Source organism: Bos javanicus, chromosome 13 (assembly GCF_032452875.1).
Source record: "Bos javanicus breed banteng chromosome 13, ARS-OSU_banteng_1.0, whole genome shotgun sequence".
NCBI lineage: Eukaryota > Metazoa > Chordata > Mammalia > Artiodactyla > Bovidae > Bos > Bos javanicus.
Genome location: NC_083880.1, coordinates 12,652,955 through 12,672,598, shown reverse-complemented (window position 1 = coordinate 12,672,598; position 19,644 = coordinate 12,652,955). Strand labels below are relative to the sequence as shown.

At 45.7% G+C, this 19,644-nt stretch overlaps 1 protein-coding gene across 14 annotated transcripts in view; it reads left to right on the top strand.

Annotated features, from left to right (window-relative positions):
* Window positions 1-19,644, top strand: part of CELF2 (CUGBP Elav-like family member 2) — a 663,065-nt gene that overhangs the window by 485,074 nt on the left and 158,347 nt on the right. For 13 of the 14 annotated variants that reach the window (XM_061435730.1, XM_061435722.1, XM_061435728.1 and 10 more), the window contains one exon: window positions 10,244-10,440. In XM_061435730.1, coding sequence (XP_061291714.1) covers window positions 10,263-10,440 — 178 coding nt within the window. In that variant the 5' untranslated portion in view covers window positions 10,244-10,262. Of the gene's footprint in view, window positions 1-9,638; window positions 10,072-10,243; window positions 10,441-19,644 lie in introns of those variants that run through there. The other variant, XM_061435731.1, reaches the window with a different exon arrangement.

Sequence of the window (19,644 nt, the reverse complement as noted above, 5' to 3'; positions counted from 1 at the left end):
AAAATAAACTTTTCTTTTTATGCCACACAACTTGTGGGCTCTTAGTTTTCCCGGCTAGGGCTCGAACCCAAGCATTGGAAGCATGAAGTCTGCCAGGGAAGTCCTGATGTCCTGGGGTTGGTTGGTTTGTGTTTTTTGGTATTCTGTTTTTGACATTTCACAATCATGTGAGTTGAAGGCATTATCAGAAAAAAAGAAATACATCTGAACCTCATAAATGGCAAATGCACAGAAATACACAAATGGATTCTGATCTAAACTACAGTCATTAGTATGACGTAATTAGTTCTTATTAACCATCAGCTTCTGATTTTCCAGATCAATGGAAAGAAAAGCAGCATTGCTGATCTCCCTGTTTATCCTCCAGCCTCTACTGCTGGCTGCATCCCTAAGGCAGGCATTCAGGACTTAAGTTGTATTCCTTGATCACACATCATTTATGACCAAGGAAGGTAGTCCAGAAGCAGATTGAGGAAAGAGTAGCCTGAGATTAAATTTTGCCATTGATAAATGGTTAAATGAATAATGAATGGAGATGATCAATATTTAACGGAAGGACAGATAGAGTTCTGAGTGCCAGGCAAACTCAAAGGTCAGTGAAATCTTTGTGCCTTAGTCCAGAGTCGGAGAGCTCCCTGAACGGTTTTGAAACGATTTTATCATCAGAGTGGTCAGAATTAGGTCAGTGGCTGCACCGGGACAAGTGCACCTAGCGGTCATTTCGAGGAAAGCAGGCCTGATTCGTAACTCATCGGTAATAGGTGTAGTGACCCCCAGGTTCAGGACAGCAGTTCCAGACGGGGTAACATGGTTCTCTATGATTGTGGTGATGAATTGTGTAGTGTGTGACTTAACGCCGACAACTTTTAAGACTTCTCGCTGTGTTGGATCTGTTCAAAAGATACCCGTTGTACTGAGACTGAACGCAGGGCTCTGTGCTGGCCTTCTCTGAGCACTTATATTTAGAGCTGCTGTCTGGCACCCAGCCCCTCTCCATCTCCCTTTCCTGCTTTATCGTTTCTCCATTGAAATGCTTGCTTAGAAGATTTACTTAGCTTGTTTTACGCCCTGCTCTAGACTAGAAGCTCCATAAAGGCAGTTGTACCTGATCTGATTCACCGTTTTATCCCTTGCACGTTGAATAAGGCCTGAATAGCGGGTCACTTCAGGGTTGTATGTTGAGGGAATGCTTAAGACATCCGTGTCATCGGCAGTCCCACAGTCTCACCATGTGCCTGACTGGCGGCTCGTTAATGATGGTTTCCGTAGGTTGGACAGTCAGAGAATGGGCAGGCTTGGGCTGGCGGTCACCCTGTGTCATATGCGTGTTCTAAGACATTATTCCTGGTCTCAGATTTGGGGTGGGGCAGGGGGCAGATTGAGACAGTAAGAAAACAGGGAAGTTGAATGTGAAACCCAGCTGGACGAAAGGAAGACGGGAAGAGGTTATTTGTAGAGGCGCTGAGCTCGAGGTAGTGCCGGCCCTTCTGCTGACTGTCTCTAGAGACGGTCAGATGGGAGGGTTGAACGGACGAGCCCAGGGGGAGTGATAGTGAGTGACAGGCCGGCTGGAGGGGTGAGCCCAGAGGAGCTAGGCCAGAGTGAAGAGTGGCGCTGGAAGGGCCTCATGGACAGAACGGGCTCCCAGTTCCTTGGAGCAGAGGTGGGACCCTGTGCCGTCCCCGCCCTGGTGTGGGTCAGCAGAGCAGGTGGTAGCCATCTGGTTGTGAGTCCGTGTGACACTGTCTGCAGGCTCCGGTCCCTCGTCTCAGATGCAGGGGGAGGGGAGGGGGGACCCTGAGCCACGTTCTCTCCAGGCCCAGCTTCCTTGCTGCAGTGGTTTTCTTTCCGTCTCATTGCCAACTCAGGGAACAGTACAGCTTGTCACCCTGTGGCTCTCATTATTGAAGACTCCCCTGGCAAACTGGACCACGAGGATGGAATGTGGTCACAATGCTGAATGCCAGGCCCCATGGCCAGATGAGTCCCTGTGGTTGGCTAACCATGAACCCTTACGTACCCCTCCTCTGGGCCTCAGGCTCTGTGGTTTGGTTCTGTATTATACATATGGCTGGTTCTTCTCAGTGGCTACTGGTGGCTTAAAGGCATAAGTTACACGTTTCCATTCTCTCTCCTTTAGACCCAGCACCATTCCTGACCTACACGGCACCTGTGTATGTCAACACCTATGTAATAAAAGGAAAGAAAAGGGCCTTGTGTGTGAATAACTCTCAGGGGAGGGGAAAGGGGCAAAATCCCACCAAGGTGAACCCTCCACTTCTACCATCAGTATTTCTTCAGTGGATGGAGGGTGTTGTAAACCTGACCTGATTGCATTCTTTGTCTCACACAAGTCAGTCGAGGCGAAATATTGTAGCCAGTGGTGGAAGCAGGAGTTATTTGCCTTGGAAAGCACAGTCACTGAATCCCAGCTACAGGTACCAGGCACCAGGTCTGTTCTGTGTGGTCACTCTCAACATAATACATCCCGTTTTCATCATTTGCTGCCAGAATGTGAATATGGGAGACATTTTAGGTAAAAATCAGTGTTCACTTTGGGAAGTTCAGGCCATTGTTGAGTTGTCCCCCACCTCTTGTCTTCATTTCGTAATGATTCATGTTTCACTTAATTGATGTGGGGCCAAGCCAATGTCTTCTCCATCATCCAGAAGGGCCACTTGCAAGTAATTGCCCATGCCCACAGGTGGCTTCGTCAGCATTTAGCCATGGGCGGGTGAATCAGCCTGGAAGGGTACCCAGAAGGGGTGTGCGGCCCAAGCCAGCACACCCCCTCCCTCGCCTCTGTTGGCTTATCTGGAACATTGACCCCCACCCCTGGAGGGGGAGGATTAATTAATGTGAGCTCCAGCAGCACTTGGAAAAGGTGAAGCCTGATATAAATCTTATGCGTGATGATTATTTCCCTGTTGCCATTTCTAAAGGTTCATCTACAAACTTCCCTGTACAAATCCCTTCTGCTCTGCAGTCCACAGAACTCTTTCTGATAAATCCCTGAGGACAGTGAGCTCCCTGAGCCAGGGCTGTCCAGAGCTGATACCCAACTGCCTTCCCAGCGAGGGCGGTCATGTGTTCAGACTCCAGGGACCCCCTGGATGTCGCCACATTTGCTTCTTTGTGGGGCTTTTCCAGCTTTCTGCTTTTTACCAGCAGTCCAGTTGAGATAAGCTAGTAAGGTCTCCCTTTTCCTTGGTGAGTCCATATGCCCGTGTTGTGCAGTTTTCTGCCGGAATGGTTTCCTGTCAGTCAGGATTGCGCTTCATCCTGGCAATTGAATGTACAGCTTTTAGACCTGCTGAATCCACATACAGTCCTGCACCGACTCCAGCCGTCCAGTGGAACACCCGTCACAAGTGCATGCTTTCCCTGTGAATGAAATCGCTGTCCTGTCCACTGTTAATAAATTGTTTCTTTTCAAATTTTGTCAAAGTCCAGGGGTGAACATTGTACGTGTGGTTACACTTGTAGGAAACTTGGACTTTTCTTCAGAGGAGCACAAACTGATTTATTTACAATTTGGAGAAAGGCTTTGCCTTCTTCAACGATGCTGGGTATTATTTGATCCATTTGATTTTCTGTGAATTCTCCCGTCCTGTCTGCAGAAGTCTCACCTCCAAGACTGAGGGCCCCGTCCTGTTACTGGTGAGGCCACTGTGGGGCCCTGTTGGTGGACAGGAAACTCACAAAGCTTCAGCTGCACATGAGAAATGATATCAGACCCTTCCAAGTAAATATGGGAATGGCCTTGGTTTCATCGTCCGATGCTGAGAAAACTGATACCCAGAGAGTTTTGTTAGGTCGACCAGAATCTTCCAGCCATCCAGCGTCTCCCTGAGTGGGATGCAGCTGTGTCGCCCAGTGGCAGAGGTGCTCTGTTGAAAGGCAGTCACAGAAGATGGAGGTGTTCTTCACGGCAACCCCAAAGTGGTGTGTTTTCAAAGGGAGCTGCAGTTCGCAGAACTCGAGGCTGGTGACGGCTGATGCCTCTTCCTAAAGGGAGACGTTAGGTTTAGAGCAGAGGGTCACGACGCTAGTAGTGCAGGACCAGTCTCTGATACATTCCCCCAGAGAGTGGCATGAGAAAGAACTGATGATGTACCCCGCGCACCGTGCTGCCAGTCCATCAAGGAGAGAATTCTGCTCTTAAACAATAAGCCACAGCAAGAGGGACAGTGTAGAAGGCTGAGTCTCACGCTGTCCCTTTCCCCACCAGGAAGCCCCAGGCCCATTGCCAAGCTCTTCTGCTGTGCCTCACACAGCTCAGCCTTGGGCAGTTTCCTCCAGTCACCACACAAAGCCTGTTTCTCCATGGGCTATTACTTAAGTATGAGGATATTAAAAAGTGCTCCCTCGGCCCATTAAAGGAGCAGCCTGTCCACTGACTGCAAGGATGGGCCTGCAGTTGGGATGCCAAGCAGACCTGGCACAAGTTGAGAGAAAGGATGCTCCGGTGGCAGCCCCGAGCCACCAGCCACTTGCAGAATCAGAGAAGCAAAGAGCCATATGGGGACTGTGGCGTCTCTTTGTTTTACACATACGGAAACTGAGTGGTTACTCGATTACCTTGGGATCTCACTGTTAATTTAATGCTGAGCCAAGACAAGAACCCAGGCAGGCTGGCCAGTCCACTGCCGACTGACTTAATAACTTCTGGGTGACTCAAGCATTGGTGTCATATTCATGGCCCCTCATTTTGTTTACCCGAAACAACTTCCTGATGAAATGTTTTGGTGAATCTCAACTCTCTATTTGTCTTTAGAAAATAAACCACTTACATTTACATTTATTTAAGTTCATTAAAGTAGAATTTTGAAATTTGGTTTTTCAGTTGCAGTAACTTCAAGTGTGCAGTAGCCACATGTAACCCATGGTTACCATATTGGATTGTGTGGGCTCCATTCCCATCATGGCACACAGTTGGCCGCACTGATACAGGAAGTCCCAAGGAACAAAAAAAAAAAAAATTAAAATGGATAAAAAACTATGGAATAATAAAACTGTTAGTAACTGTCAAGGAGATTGGGCTTCCCAGGTGGCTCAGTGTTTAAGAATCTGCCTGCCAGGCAGGAGATGCGCGTTCCATCCCTGGGTCGGGAAGATCCCCTGGAGAAGAAAATGGCAACCCACTGCAGTATTTTTGCCTGGGAAATCCCATGGACAGAGGAGCTTGGTGGGCAGCGGTCCATGGGGTCGCAAAAGAGCTGGACATGACAGTGACTAAGCAACAACAACCAAGGAGATTGGCTAATTTTATCCAAAGTTTTTCCAAGGCAAGGCATCTTCCTGTGTTGTTTTCAGGTTGGTATATTTTCTGACGGTGGCATTTTATTTACTTTTTTCAACTTTTATAAAATTATTTATAGCCACTTGGGATTTCTCATACCCATTTTGTAAGTTTGTTATTCTTTCTTTTGTATAGATAAGGGAGATATAATACAGAAAGTTTCTGTCCAAGGAACAAGATAAAATAATAGAAGTTGTCATTTATTTTGTTTGCATTCTCCAAAAAGAAGCCTGCATTCCCTGGGCTTCATAAAAGCTTGCATCCTAGAGTTAATAATAAGAATGCATTGAATCAGTTATTATAATGTGTGTAATATTTTGCTACTTAGAGGAACCTCAGAAGATTTTGCATATCCTCTGTTGATCTAGTTCTCTCTACTCGAAAATAGAGTAGGGAAGTAGGTCAGTGTCAGCACTTAAAGCAAAGAGTAAGCACTATCATTTTTCCCCCCAACATCATCATATTTTCATCTTGGCTCTGAGATCAATATCACCAGTGCCTGCTGGCTTAGTGCCCTCCAACTTGTGGTCCGATTCCATGTGGCATCTGGCCTGGAGGAACCTTATGTGGCTCTTTGCCAAGAGCAAAAGTAGAATTGACACCCAGGATAGTATCGTAGTTTGTAGGTAGCAGAGATGTATGGGCTTGTGTCTCAGGCCTGCCAGCGGCCACTGAGTCCACAGGACACATCACCCTCAAGAAACCCAGTTCACAGACTATTAAGCAGTAACTGTTGGCCTTTGTTACTGTGTCCGGATTCTGTGTACTGTGTTCAGATTCTGCAGACACCTCTTCTTAGGAGAGTGACATTGGAAAAGTCACTTTACCTCTATGACTCTCAGTTGCTTCATTTCCAAATCGAGGATAATAATTTCATCTTTGTGGAGCTGTTGTGGTGCTCTTGTGTCCTGTACCTGGAAAAGCTGTTTGGCAAAGAGTAGGCTGTCAATAAATCTTTGAATTAGAAGCTAATTCCTGCCCTGTGCTGGGGGCCGAGGATCGCTAGGGAGGGTGGGAAGGGAGGTAGTCTAATTTCCTAAGTCTGAGATCAGATTGCAATAAATAGAAGGTGTTACTGAGAGTCTTAGTGAGAGTTGGGGTATCTGTTCCCATAATTACCCTTCTTTGTAGATCGAATTGATTTCCCTGTGGCCTCTGGCAAGTACCCAGAAAGGTTTAACTGTCACACACATGATTTCTGGCTTCCTTAGAAGTATCAGCGCTTATAGCCCCATGAGGACAAAAGAGTCGTTAAGTCTTCTGTAGAGATGAATATCAGCCGGGAAGAAAGTTGGAAGTCCAAAGAAGGAGGAGCTCGTGTGTTAGAACTAAGTTACCCAGGCTCCTGATAACATACCATCGGGATCCAGGGCATGGGATTCAGCAACACAGGGGTCATCAATGGGGTAGGACCACTGATGCTTCGATCAGGAAGATGGGCCTTTGCTGTGAGTTTGTGTAACAGCTAGACATTGTTGGACTTAGTTAATGGATAGTCATGCTCTTAGCATTTGATGCAAACCTTTGAAACATTTGTTTGCAAAATGGCCAGGTAGTGGGAAGGATTCAGATATGGAGGAGAGGTGCTCATTCATGAGATCCTGTGGGAGTAGAAAGGGAGGCAGTCTCTGGAGTTGGAGACGCTTTGTGTGATTATGGAGAAAGTATGGGTTGTAATATAGTCTTAATAGACTCTTAGGTTCCATACTTTGCACCCTGATTCTCACACACCAAGAGAGGAAAGATGTGTGTATATGTGTGTTAGTGCTGCCTTTTATCTGGCAGCGTGATTCCAGGGAACCAATAGGTCTTGCTCTTGGCCTTGTCTTCTCATAGATTTTCCACAAGCTGTTCACTCACAGCCCAAAACAGACCTTATACAATACTTGGCCACATGATGGTTTAGAAATACTCTGTGCTTTGGAGCCCATTGGGCCTGTGTTCAAATTCTGCTTCTACAATGTATAAACTGGTAATCTTAGAAAAGGAAATTATTTCTTAGATATCTGCATCTGAAAAATTTCTCATAGAAATAGTAAAAGGATTAGATAATACATGTAAAGCACCTAGCATGGTATCTGGTCTAGAATTGCTCACTGAAAGATGCCTATTATTATTACTTAGGATATGAACTGTGTTTGAGTCCACACTAGGAAAAACTTTGGATTGAAAAGTAGACTTGTAGTGGTCACTCATTTCTAGTGCTTCACAAGTGCACAGAAAAGATTAACGGTGGGAACAGGTGACACCCATTAGACACTTTGAACTTGGGGCCACATCCTGTAGTTAGCACATGGCTCAACAGAGGTGAAGTCTGTTGTTTCCATCTTACAGATGAAGAGTCTGAGGCCCAGAGCGGCACAGTTAGGAAATGATAGTGCCAGGATTCAAACCCCAAGTGCTAACCCCCGCTGGCATCAGGACACAAGAGGTCTAAAGGCATCCGTGAAGGATGACTGAGGGGCAGGGATTTTAAATACACACTCACCAACATAAAGACCAAAAGGTGAAGCATAAGCCCCTCTTCACAGTGTCTCTCCCTTTGCACCCCAGGGAGTGTGTATTTATTTATTTATTTTGAGAAAGTAGAAATGGGCCCTTGTTTGGAGACCCATGAAAGAACACTTGCTCTAGAATTCTAAGTTGAGGTTTAAGGACCAGTGTGCTGCCACCTGGTCTGTCTGTTGTGTTAACTCTGTTCAGAGGAGATGCAGGAGCCCCATGTTCTGAACTTCCGTTCTCTGTTAGCTGGGACCTGTGGCAACGCCTTCCTCTTTTCATTCTAGCTGATTGTCAACAGCGGTAACCACAGGCCCTTCCTGTCCCAGAAATAAGTCTTGCCACACTCTCAGCTCTCAACGAGCTGTGAGCGCTACATTCTGTTCTGCGTGGGGCTCTGCCACCTCCTCCTTGCCAGTGTCAGCCCTGTGGGGTTAAAAGTGTTTATTGAATTCCCAGAGGGCAATTTGAAAAGCAGTCGAGGTGCATGGGAAGAAGATAAACGCTCCAGCTCTAATATAAACAAGCATTATATTACACCTAAATTGTTGAAGGAAGGTTTTGTGCTCAATATTGTATTCAGTAGAACATTTTTTTTTTATATAACAATAAAGTTGATTAGAGAAAGCTCTGAAAGTGCTTTCAAGTTAGTCTGATTGTTTATCTCAAGGATTAAAGAAAAAAAATAGAGTGGTAAATTGGGGCATAAGGAGAAATAGAAACTGAAGCCAGGACCTAGTTGAAGAGTATTTACCATCTTTTTCCTCTCTGGATTAAACTGAATTCAGAATTTCTCCTTTCCATAAGTTTTACTGCTGTTGTCTGTTAACCATCAGTGTCTTTTTTTTTTCCCCAAGGGCTCAGGACTAACCTAGTTTTGCAGCAAATTTAAGGTGCTCTGAGGGGTTTTGACTGAAATAAAGAAACCTACTTAAGATCTTTGAAAACCTTCTTACTGTTACCCTAGGCTACAGTGAAGAGACCATTTTCAGTGAAGCTTTAGTCCTTGTGGCCATTTCTTGACCTTTCTGCCTCCTGGGCTAGAGGCTGGGGTTGGGGAGCAGTCATGAACATGGCTCTGTAGGTTCTGTGTTTGCTGAATTTAAGTGCATTTTATATGTTTTCACAGACTGAGGATTAGTACTGCAAATCAGTGCTGCTCAGGGCAGTCAGCCTTGTCACTTGGCAGAGTAGGTGGCTTTAGGGTGCATTGGGGGAGGGGGGAGATGAAAAGAGTATGTGGCTTTGCTTTATTATTTACTGCAGCTTAAATGGTGGAGGGATCCAAGCAAATATGAATGCCTTCATCATCCTTTTACATGTTGGTGACTAGAATTGCAGGTTCTAAACAAGCATTCTCTCTTTCAAATGAGGGTTTTGGAAAACAGCATTAAGGAAGATTGGTATGTAAAAGCTTATGGTCTTTGCTCTTTGTATCAGCCCCAGATATTTATTGAAGCTGGGAGAAGGAAAGGCAGACTTACTCTTTTCTCTCCCAAACGTGTGATTGTTTAGAACTCAAGTGCAACATCTGGATGTCAGATATACAGAGAGCAATTTATGGAGTGTGAAAGATTTGAAATATTCAGTGTCCTTTAGCGGGAACTCAACTTTCTGGGACTGCTTTTTTTTCCCCCCTCCTATCACAAAGCAGGCAATTCTGAGATCGCCTTTGCCTCTCTGAATTAAAGCCTTTGTGCCCCGGTCCCATAAACAATGTGCTTTTTAAACGGGAGCCCTCCTCCCAGCCAGGGCCCTTTTCTCCAGCGTGGGTAGCCAATCGGGTGCACCCAGCCGCATTGCTGGAGCACTTTCTCTTCTGAGCAGCAACAACGTACTAATTTGATGCACACATGGATGCCTCGCGCGCTCTGCAAATTCATCACCAGCATCTTGCATTAGTCATCTGACGGACTGCCAAGTGTTTCATTTTCTTTTCATGTGACTTTATTATTACCACCTCTCTCCTGTCTTCCAAAAACCTTCCAAGAGGGGTGGAGGGCGGGGTGGTGGGAAAGGCAGCAGAAATCCAACCTTGCCTTTCTTTCCACATGAGAGCCAGTGTGAGACTGATAACGCTGCGGATGCGTTGATGGCAGCCTCGCGGAGCGAGACCTGCACTTGACTTGCAGCTGCCTCCCGAGCCGGGTTTCAAGATGTCCACGCCCCGGGTGACACCCGGTGGGGCGCTGCCCCGGGCTCGGGCGGCGGTGCCGAACAGCAGCCTGCAGTGAGAGCCCGCGCCGCGGCCGCCGAGGAGCAACCTAATGGTGCCTGTGCTTTGTTTTAGTTCATCACATTTCCACGACTCATTAGGCACTTTGCCCCGTGCTCCTCTTCCTCCTCCTTCCGCCTCCCCGCCCCCACCCCACCCCCGATTTTTTGTCTTCCTGTCCCTCGCCCTGCAGCCCTAACTCTGGCTCCCGCTTCCCTTTTTGACAGTAACGGCACAGCCAACAAGATGAACGGCGCTTTGGATCACTCAGACCAACCAGACCCAGATGCCATTAAGATGTTTGTCGGACAGATCCCCCGGTCCTGGTCAGAAAAGGAGCTGAAAGAACTTTTTGAGCCTTACGGAGCCGTCTACCAGATCAACGTCCTCCGGGACCGGAGTCAGAACCCTCCCCAGAGTAAAGGTACAGACAGCAGGGCGCTCGCGCGCGGGTCAGGGGCGTGCAGTCCAGGCCTGCGGGGGTTGGGGTGGGGGTCCTGGTTATTCACGGGAAGGGAGGAGGGTGAGAAAGACCCGCCCCGCTGCCCCTGTGCCCCGTGGCCAACGGGCTCCTCCCAGCGCCCCTGCCTGCTTCCCGGACAGGTGGACCAGCTGGCCTCAGATGCAGGGAGGGAGGAGCAGGGGGCGGCCGCGCCTCTCTCCAGGCTCGTGATTCCTCCCTGAGGTCACTTTCTAGGCAGCGCAGGCTCTTCTGGGCAGAGTGGCTGGCCTCCCAGAGGAATAGTGTTTCTTAGCCTTGCATTTCAGGAGCTCTTTCTACCCGCCCCCCCGCCCCCTCCACTTTTCTGTTACTGCCCATGTAATTACAATTGCATTTCACTTTTCCGTAGCCTGTAGGGATCTTGAAGTACCTATAAACAGCAATAAGCACTGGCGTAAGGAATAAAGGGTACACTTCTAGGAGGGACATTAATTCTTGGGGTCTAGATGGAGATCATTAAATGAAGTGTGCCTTTGGGGAGAGGGAAGTAGCACCCTAGTGGCCTGAAATAGTTAGCGCACCTTCAGAAATGCTTGTGGTTTACGCCCTTAGCAGTGCTAAGATTCACGTGTGCAACCTGGAGGCTGTCATTGCCTCCATTTTAAGATGAGGGTGATGGGGAGGGAGGCACCATTCTTAAATAGAGGCTGGAAACATCTGTCCAGGTTGAAGCTTCTGGTTATTGGAGTCACCCATTGTGAGCTCTGTGTAGAAATGAATTTACAGTATCTCCTCTGCTGCTACCATCTGTTCTCTGCCCATGTTTTAACCTCACTTCGATAATTGTTTCTCTCTTTTGGATCTTCTGGTCTTCCTACCCAGGGCTCCTCCATCTCTTTGTGAGCGTCACAGTTGCTGTTTCCCTGCACCTCGGTACTTCTGTCTGGCTTGTTATCTTTTTTCTCTGCTTCCTCTTATAAGAGGTCTTGTAAGCTCAGTGTATGTCTTGTACACACACTTTAGTTGAACACAGGAACGTCAGCTCATTCTCGTCTCTGAGCCTCTTCCTTACTGTCAAGGCAAAGGGCTACTAAGTCATTGTTGGAACTCTGACGTTCTGAGTCCGAGAAATGTTGGGCCATCTCTGGTTCCCTGTAGATTCTGAGGTCTGATAGGACTTTTTGGAAATGTTCAAGAAATTTTGAAACCCCTTGTTGCTGTTCAGTCGTTCAGTCATGTCTGACTCTGTGACCCCATGGACTGCAGCATGCCAGGCTTCCCGTTCATCACCATCTCCCAGAGCTTGCTCAAACTCATGTCCATTGAGTGGGTGATGCCATCCAACCATCTTGTCTTCTTTTGTCCCCTTCACCTCCTGCCTTCAATCTTTCCAGCATCAGGGTCTTTTCCAATGAGTCAGCTCTTTGCATCAGGTGGCCAAAGTAAACCCCTAGATCATATCTATTTTATAAAGGTGAACAGGCATGCCTTCAGATTATGTTTATAGGACTCTCCTTTTCTATCTCAAAAACTGTCGTGTAACACCAAGAGTGTTTTCAAAAGAATGTATAGAAGAATTTTGTCACCACATACTTGATTGTCCCATAATTTGAAAAATATAAATTAGGTATCTCAAAGTCAAGAGGGTTAAAAATATCACAAATAGGGCATATCCCTAATATTGATCATATTTCTAAACTCTTTACTGACATATTTCCCAAATGGAAAAGACTAGAATGTGTTTTAATATTTTTACAGTGTCCAAAGACAGTATAATGAATGGGCTGAAGCTGAGGACTCAGCTAAGAAGGGCCCTCCCACCTTCTGGAATAGCCCCCACAGAAAACTAGGCTGTCGGCAGTAAACCGGTGCTTGGGAGTCAGTAACCACAGTTCATCCTTGACTAGGAAAACGTGCTTGAAAATTTCAGTTCATTCAGCATTTTTTGAAATGACTTCTGACACAATGATCAAAGCTTTATTGTTACAGCACCTGGTTACGTGTATTTTAGCTTTTGATCACACGTTTCTACTTTAGCCAAGAAGACCTTTCTCTAAGTCAAGTAAGTGTCTGTGCCTGACCTAGTTCTTATACTATTTGCTCTCTTTTCCTCCATGTTCCTCTGAGCAGTATCTTTACCAGGCTATATTTGTGACTTTATATTTTAACTTCATTCACTCAGTCTTATAACTGACTTCATTAAAATAGTTTGTATCAGCCCACAGTCTTGGAGAGAAAGGGAGACCTGGTAAGAGGACTTACTCTTTTTTCAACCCATGCTGTGTACCAGGCTCTATGTTAGGAGCTTTGTATGTGTGTGTGTTAGTTACTCAGTCCTGTCTGACTCTTTGTGACCCCATGGACTATAGCCCACTAGGTTTCTCTGTCCATGGAGTTCTCCAGGCAAGAATAATGGAGGGTGTTGCCATTTCATTCTCCAAGAGCTTTGTATAGTTATCTCATTTAATTCTTACTGGAATCCTGAAAGCAGTTGGTCCTAGTCACATTTTACAGATGAGAAAAATGAGCATCACAAAAACCTAAGAGATGTAGCCTAGTTTACCCAGCTAGTAAGCATCAGAGTAGAAATTTCAGCCCAGTTCATCTGTCTTCATGGGCCACTCCATCTTACTTCTCAATGAGATGAGGCTGCATCCAGCCTTGAAAGTGAAAGTGTGTTAGCCTGTCAGTCACATTCCTGACCCAGGGATCAAACCCACGTTTCCTGCTTTGCAGGCAGATTCTTTACTGCTTGAGCCACCAGGGAAGCCCTTGGTCTGCTTTATTTCAGGATTGGGTAAGAGGTCCTTTCTCTAAGGGTTCCCCAAGTGAAAGGCAGGAATTTTGCCCTTCAAGAACAGGGTTGATTTTGCTTCTGTCTTTGTCCTTAGTTTTTGTACTCCTGGGTTGAGATTATACATCACTACAACTCATGGCATCATGGGTTAGAAGTCACAGCTGAAATCATTCAGGTCTTACCTTTGCAAATATAGGTCAGTTCCCAGTACTGTGAACTCCAGGTCTCACATCAAATATTGCTTGAAGTACATGGGCTGTCAGCCAAAGCTTGGAAGGGTTTTTGTTATAGAGACATCTCTGTTGTAACGGTGTTTGTTGTGATGGGATTTGAGCTGTATAATGACATTCCTCTTGGAGGATTACAGCCCTTAGCCGCTTACACATGGAGATCAACCATCACCACTTTACATTATCTTTGTGTTCATAGGTAAAACAATGAGCCCACATTTACACTGGTTCTGACTCTATTAACATAGTAAAATTGTCCTGCTTTCCTGGGGCTGATGTCAGAGCCTCAGAAATTAGAAATTTGGAGGCTCTCTCTAAACATGGTTTAAATTATCGAAGGCTTTCAGGGTAGCCTTGATGAATTGCATTACTGACATCAGTGGTTCCAAGGAAGGAGACAGAATCAGGCATTTACCTAATACAGGTGAATTATGTTTTTCCTCTCATTTTCTATGTGATGTGCTATTTAATCTTGCGGAATAAAAACTTTTTTCTATCTTTGAAAATATCCTTTAAGGAAACCTAAACTGTTTCTTCTCTCACATAAGTGTATGTGTTCACTGAGCAGCCTCAGCAACTCTGGGGAACCTGGCTCAGTAAACCATCGCACCTCTGAGGTCCTAGGAAGAGCATGTTTTATTGAGCAGTTATTGGTCGAGTAAAGATAGTGAGGAATACTCTATAGTAGTTAAGAGCATGGCTTTTGACCTCAGCAAACCTCGATTCAGTTTCTAGTTCCATCACTTACTACATGCTGGCCTTGTGCACGTTACTTAATCTCAGCTGGAAATGGAGACAGTCCCCCAGTGGGTTGCTGAGATGGAGAAATCACATGCTTTGCACAGAACTGGACTGTGGTAGGAGCTCACTGTGGTGCTGGTTGTTACGACAGTTATTAGTATCATCACTGTCCCTGAGATCTAATAGGGACAGTGAGGCAAAGAAATACACAGGTCTCTATGATGTAAGAGAATGTGAGATAAGAGTAAACAAGAAAGAGATGAGCATATTTGAATTGTAGGGGTTCAGAGGAGGGATAAATAACTTGCAACTAAAGAAATAGGACAAAATGGCATCCTTACCAAGTCTTGAAAAAAATAATAAGATTTGAGTAAGTAAAGACATCACCAACTCAGTGGACATGAATTTGAGCAAACTCCAGGAGATAACAAAGGACAAGGAAGCCTGGTGTGCTGTAGTCCTTGGGGTCACAAAGAGTAGTACACAACTTAGTGACTGAACAAGCAAATAAAGACAATATTGAATGCAAGTAGATGGACTGGCCTGATTCTGGTGTGCAGAGGAGAACATGCAGGTTGGGTTCTGGGAACTGTGCATTCTCCCAGAGTTCAGAGAAAATGTGAAATATAGAAAATGAAGGAAGAGGGGATGAGGAGGAGGCTTAGAAATGAAGCCTAGGGTCAGTTCCTATAGAGCTTATATCTCAGGCTAAAATATTTGTGTTTTATTTCTTAGAGAGCCAAGGGACTGGGAAGGTATTTCAGCAACAGGGAGGGTGGCCAGGAAACTGGTGGCCTGTGTCAGGGAGTCCATGGAGTCTAGACAGGACACTGTCATGGTAACGGAGAGGGAGAAACCAAGTGACCAAGATGTGATCGTGTGGGAGGAAGTGGACTTGAGAACTCTTTTGGGGCGGTAACAGTTGGGAGGTTGTGGCCTAACTGGGGAAGGAGTCAGCAGGTGGGAGCTGACAGGGAGCCAGGTGGTCAGTTTAGTCTCGATCACATCGAGTCTGAGGTGGCTCAGAAGAGTCGAGCAGAATGTGGGCCAAGGAAAGTGATCGTATTTGGTGATTGGAGGACCTGGGAGCATTTCAGAAGGATGGGGGAGGTTGGGAGAGGGATCATGTAGGTTTCCACGTGGGGCTATGAGTGGAGACTACCTTTTCTGGGTGTCAGGGAATGAAAGAAAGCTTACATGCAGCACTTTTTTTTTTTTGGAGCCAAAGGTAAGAAGATAGAGCAAAAAAAGTTAGTGCAAGGTTGATGGGGCTCAGGGTCCTGGAAGGGATGCAAGGAGTGGCTGAAGAGCACGTGTCAGGGGGTGGAGAGATGCTTTAGTCGAGACAGTGGGGCTGTTGGGACGAAGTAACACCAGAGTGAGTTTTGGTCTAGTGGAGGGAGATGAGACTCGGTACACATGCCCCTGGACTTCTCTAGAGGGTCGTACATTGCTGAGAAGTCTGGGTGGAATCAAAGACTTCAGAAGAAAAGGTGTGAAATGACTGCCTTGGAAAATCCAGTAGGGAAGGAACAAGGGGATTATTGAGCTTGGAGGAGAGTGCAGTCACCCTCAGGTTGTGTCTGGTTACAGCGGGCCCTGGCAGCTGTGGTTCTCTGTCCACTGGCGAGTGAGCCCGAGAGATGAGGCTGGAGGTCAGGAAGGGTACTCGTTGCATCAGGATATTCACTGAGGTCTCAGGTGGGGAAGCTGGTGAAAACAAAGGGTAGCTCTGGTTTGGGAGAAGGAAGAGCTGGTGGGTAGAGGTGGTGAGTGACATACATTCTGAGAGGCGGGAGGTTGTGGGAATGGTGTCCATGGCACCCAACTCAGAACCTGTAAGTGGTACATAAATTTGTGTGTCTTGGACCATCACTCTTGCAGTTTCCATTTTAATCAGAATTATACCCCAGGATCCCAGCACCCGGGAAAAACCTACTCTCTAATGAATGCTAAATTATATTTCCCTAAGCTCCATCAGTTAGGTATTATTATTCTGATTTTACTGGAAGAAACTCTTCAGATTCTGTGCTGAGTGACCAGAATAGTCATTTGATGTTTGAGATGGGGAGGCAGAAGCAGACCCTTGGCCCTGACCAGTGCCTCGCCCATCACATTTTTACTGTCTCTCTTTGACTTCTCAGCTAAGAGAGAACTAGGAACGGGAAGTGGCCTGCATTGACTAGTGCTCCGTGCCAGAGGCCTGAAAAACAGAACTTCCTTTTTTCTTGAAATGTGCTCAGGGGCCATGGCGTAACCACCATGCAGCTGCAGCCCTTCCAGCACTGCGAGTCCAGGGTGGGTGGAATAAAAGCCACATTCACCGCTCCTCAGGGAAGGGGGATTACCTTTAAGCTTCAAAAGAGCAGCTTTTGCCCTTTCATCTCCTGGTTGGTCAGGCTGCAATTGGAAAGGTGCCAGGGCTCACTTTGGGTGATTTCATCCTTTTCTTTTCCCTCCACTGATCTTAGGTGATAGAATATGAGTCGCTTTTTTCCTTCTTAATGCCCTTATTTCAGTCTTCAGGAATTCGTTCATAAAAATCTACATTCATCCTCCTCTCTTCCCAGTTCAATACGATGGAAAAGTTGTCATGGAGAATGAGATGTCAAGGAATGAACAGGGGAGCTGAAGAGGAGGAAGAGAAGGGTGGAAAGCACCAGAGCTAATTGTCTTTATTTCAGAATCTGGCGAGACAGCCTGGAGGCTAGAACATTCCTCTGGGCTCAAATGAGAGCAGGCCCTGGAGCCATGGGACTTAAAACTGGTGTTGATTATCGTGGACTAGTGTAGAGAACCAGCCTCAGTCTCTGTACCTTTGCAGGGAGTGATAATGCCTACCTCCAAATTGTTGTATATATTCAGTGGGAGGGCAAAGCAGTGGGCTGCTGCTGGTAGAGTCCAGAGGGAGTTGATCATCTTATAACCTTAAGTCTTCTTCAGAATGTGCAAGGCTTGTGAAGAGCACCTTCAACCTTGTTATTGGAGGGAGAATATCGAGGGGCTGGAGTGGGAGCAGAAAGGCTTATTTTCATGTTCCTTGCCTTTGCTTTCTCTCCCAAAGATCCTCAGAAACTTCCTTAGAGCAGTAAAAATGTCCTTGGAGCCAGTTTATTCCAATGCTTTCCTCTCAAAATCGATCATTGAGAAAGAATTCAGAACGCAGGAAGATGAACCAGTTTTACACTTTTAATGGACACGGGGATAGGATTTCTGCCCTGAATTTCTTTCCAACGAGGGTGGCAGGCTGCCCTAGATTGTCTGGGACAGTCCCAGTTGTGTTAGTGCTGCCTCCGTGGCCCGCAGGAAGGGTGCCTTCACTCTGAATTAACTTTATGTTAACAGACATTGCTGGGTAACGTATCATGACATCCTTTCATTGTTGTCTGACCGAGGTCCTGCAGGATAAATATGAGATGCAGTCAGAGGCTTTATGGTCAAGCCTGCAGGAAGCTTTATCACGTCCTTGGGAGAGGTAGAGTCATCAGTCTTAGCATATGGTTATATTTTTTTTAAAAATTAACAATTCAGTCTTTTGAAATGGGGAGTCTTAAATTATTGTAGCTTATGTAGACCAGACCCAAGGAACTGATTGAGATAAATGAGAGAGAAATGTTAAGTGAGCCTTGATGAAATCATAGTGAGAAGGAATCCTTTTAAATACCCCATACTCCATGCCCAGAGATTGGGCTATACTTGTCTACCTCAGCCTGAATTTCCATTATTTATATCAGAAGGGCGGAGTCTACCCCGGCAGATAATAATCTGTCCTGGGTACATTTTGATCCTTATATCTCTGGAGGGAAAAAAGAGGAAGAAGGGGCAGGAGAGAGATCCAGAGGACACACAGAGACTGGGCCAGGATCCAAGAAGAAATGAAATTAACCTAAGGTTGCTTCTCACCATTTTGTTTTCTTCTCCTCTGTCTGGTACATCAGCTGGTCCCCAGTCCTTTTGTCATCTGTAGATTTGTATTTCTGGAATTAAAGTGTCAAAAGAATAAAGAAAACAGGCTCTAAACAAAAGGAGAATGGGCCCTTGGGGTAGAAATTTGCCATAAACTGTAAACCTAGGGTTTCCTGGTTTCTGTTTGAATGCCTCCAACACATGTTAGAGGTTGACTGAAAAGGCCAAGTTTAGGAGGTCTCACAACTCACAATTCCCACGGATGCATTGATAGTTTTCCTGCCTGGAAGTCTGACTTGCCTTTTTATGTGCACCCAAGGAGATTTCCCCACATCAGAGATTCTCCACCATCTGTTATGCAATTGTACCACCCTGGGTCACCATGCTGTGGGTCATTATGAAACCAGTCTTTGGAAATGGGAAGTCCAGTGTCCTAGCCAGAAAGAGAAGTGCTCTCCCTGGGTAATGCTGCTGGTTACTCTGCACGACGCAGGCATTACCTGGGAATGGCCTTAGCATGACCTTGGCTCTTCTCTCTCTCACTCCAAGGACCCCAGATAGTCAGGTCATCAGGTTGAAAGGTTGACTTTCCTCCTGCTTCCATCTTGGCTTCTAATTAAAGTTTCCAGTGAGCCATGGTTATGTCCTATTTTAGAAGTGTTTAGAAATGCTAGCACTAAAAATATAAATAAAATCATTACATACTTGATAAAGCATTAGCTCCATAGATAATATATTATTTTAATCATCCCAACCATGATAAAAATATACCATGCTGTTAGCAAAATTAGCTCCCCCCACCTTTTTTTAACCTTGTGTTTGTAGATTTTCTTAAAAGACGGAATTTTCACTCTTGGACCTGTGATCCCAAATGCTACCATAATTGAGACATGAGGTTTTTATACCTTGTCCAGTTTCACTGATGCTGAGACAGTCCATTCTCACGTTTTGTTATCTGATATTGGCTAGTCCAAACCTCTTGCTAGAACAATCCTCCTTCCCATTGGACATAAGTGATTATGTCCAGGATTACCCATCATGAATAAATGCAATCATTGGGACCTCCAAAACCAACGGAAACTAAACAAGGATGAAAATAGAGTTGGTCAAATAGGGAAAAGTAGAATGCTAAAATAATGAGTTACCAAATGATTGATACGGGTTTTTTATAGGCTCTGGTAGCAGAAATGATAGATGACAGTGTTGGTCAAGAGAATTGAGTGTGTTCTGACCCATCCTCTGAAATGCAGGGGAAAATCATTTAGAAATTAGGTATCTCACTAGAGAAATGTGCAATGAACTAGACCAGTTAAATATAGTAAAGAATCAGGGACTTCAAATGTCCAAAGATATTTTCAAATCTGCCTTGATGAGTACATGTGCTAGAGAAAGGAGCACAGAAAAAAAGCCACGTGTGGAATGATGGATTATGATTTCACAAGCCCGTTCTTCACTGAGTCACATAGACAAACAGCAAGCAAAGAAGTAGGTTTGCTCTAAATGGAAAAGGGA